At 38.8% G+C, this 2151-nt stretch overlaps 1 protein-coding gene across 1 annotated transcript; it reads left to right on the forward strand.

Annotated features, from left to right (window-relative positions):
• Nucleotides 1-955: 955 nt before the first annotated feature.
• On the forward strand, nucleotides 956-1912 carry LOC148132304 (olfactory receptor 5V1-like). Its single transcript, XM_087954094.1, has one exon. The coding sequence runs from the start codon at nucleotides 956-958 to the stop codon at nucleotides 1910-1912; it is 957 nt and encodes a 318-aa protein (XP_087810220.1).
• The last annotated feature ends 239 nt before the right edge of the window (nucleotides 1913-2151 follow it).

Consider the following 2151-nt stretch of genomic DNA (forward strand, 5'->3'; position numbering starts at 1 on the left):
TTCCTCTGTGATATCCGAGCAATGCTTGGTTTTGGTGTGTGGTCACACCTACACCAATGAAGTGGCTGGTTTTATTGTCTGCCTTACTCATTCAATTCCTGTTTATCCTGGTTTCCTGCATTTTTATTGGCAATTTTATCTTCAAGATCAAGTGCTCTGAAGGCTGGAAAATGCCTTCTCTACCTGAGTTGCTCACCAAATGGTTATCTTCCACTATGGTTGTACCGTTTTCACCTACATCTGATCCTTAAAATTCAAGGGTGAAGATCTCAATTGTGACTCAAATTATTTGTATAATGCATTAGAAAGTTGCATATGGTCCTTTAATCAGCCCCTGAATACTTGAAGTTTTCTATGGAATCTCTGTTGATAATCCTACAAAACCTACCAAACAAAAATGTAAAATTATAACTTGAAATCCTAGGCTCAGCACCTACTAGAATAATGAGCTCTTTAAAGAAAAATACAATTATGTTTCTGAGGTACCTGAATTTCAATAATTTTGGAACAATCACTTCATACATTTAGGCCTATTTAAGCAAAACAACTTTGAACATTCTTTAAAAGTTCTATAGACACTATGTAAAGACAATTGAAAAGGTAAGTGACAAACATTTCTCTCTGATCCTGGGCAACAAATATGAATATTCTTGGTGGCAGACATGTCTATATCCTTTTTATTTTTCTTAATGTCTATTGTGTTTTCTTCTTATGACCCATTAGGTGACAATATTTAGCCAATCATGGCATATCACCAAAAACTAAGCGTTTGGGCTAAGGGAAGACTAGGAGAATAACTCTTCAGAATAGATAGGGAAGTGGGAAAGAATTCCCACTGGAAAAGAATTCACACTTGAATTTCTGCTAAGAAAACAAACCCATTAGTAGAAACTGAGAGCAATGTGAAGGAGATTTTGCATCCTAAGAATATCAGCTTCTGACTACAAGTTGTAGGATGGAGGTGCACAGGAAGAATAATAGCATGGAGGATAATTTTGTTATCCTTGGATTCAATACCAATGGAACTTTACGGTTTGTACTTTTCACTTTGTTCCTTCTAATGCACCTCATCACACTCTTCGGACACCTGGCCATTGTGGTCCTAACTTTACTCGATCCTGCCCTTCACATCCCCATGTATTTCTTCCTGCGCAACCTGTCTTTCATTGAGATCTGTTACACTCTGGTCATTGTGCCTCAAATGCTTGCCAATTTCCTGAACAAGAGCAGAAGTGTATCCTTAACTGCCTGTGCAGCACAGATGTACTTCTTCATTGCCTTTGGGGGCTCTGAATGCTTTCTATTGGCTTTGATGGCCTATGATAGATACATGGCCATATGCAACCCATTGCGCTACACTCTCATCATGAACAAGAATCTCTGCAAACAACTTTTGGTGATAGCTTGTATCAGTGGATTCACAGTTTCACTGGGAATCACTGCTTTGATTTTCAGCCTTCCTTTTTGTAGTTCACACAATATTAATCACTTCTTCTGCGACATCCCGCCAATGCTGTTCCTGGCATGTAATGACACACATGACAAAGAAGTGGCTGTGTTCCTTGTCTTCACAATGATTTTACTTGTTCCGTTCTTGCTTATTCTGATCTCCTATGTCTTTATTGCCCATTCCATCCTCATGATCAAATGTGCTGAGGGCCGGAAAAAGGCCTTCTCCACCTGTGCTGCTCATTTGATTGTGGCCTTCCTCCACTATGGCTGTGCCATTTTTATCTACATCCGTCCAAAGACCAGCTACTCTCTGAATGAAGACAAATTGGTCTCTTTGATCTACACCAATGTGACACCTATGATGTACCCCATGATTTACAGTCTTCGGAATAAAGAAGTCAAAAGTGCATTTAAGAGACTATGGGAAAAGAACTTTATTTCCATGGGAAACATAAACTGATGAAACATTGACATGCCAACGGCCAGGAGAAAATGATCTGACTATTTTTTCCTTAACCAAGAAGAAATGTTAAATCAATAACTGTTGCTTGGGTTTGCTCTTTTTTTTTGGATACTTCAATGGAGTAGATTTCATTCTTGAACCAATCCCAAACTTTTTGATTTTATCCATGCTTTGATCCCAGAGAATCTGCTTGCATCCTGACTGCCAAGATCTGTAGCCTCTTTCTTGGTAGCTGT

The sequence above is a fragment of the Notechis scutatus genome, chromosome 2 (assembly GCF_049901735.1).
Source record: "Notechis scutatus isolate UNSWTSFEM ecotype Mainland chromosome 2, rNotScu1.2, whole genome shotgun sequence".
NCBI lineage: Eukaryota > Metazoa > Chordata > Lepidosauria > Squamata > Elapidae > Notechis > Notechis scutatus.

Coding starts and splice junctions, on each gene's coding strand:
- LOC148132304 (XM_087954094.1), top strand. CDS start 956: ATGGAGGTGCACAGGAAGAATAATAGCATGGAGGATAATTTTGTTATC.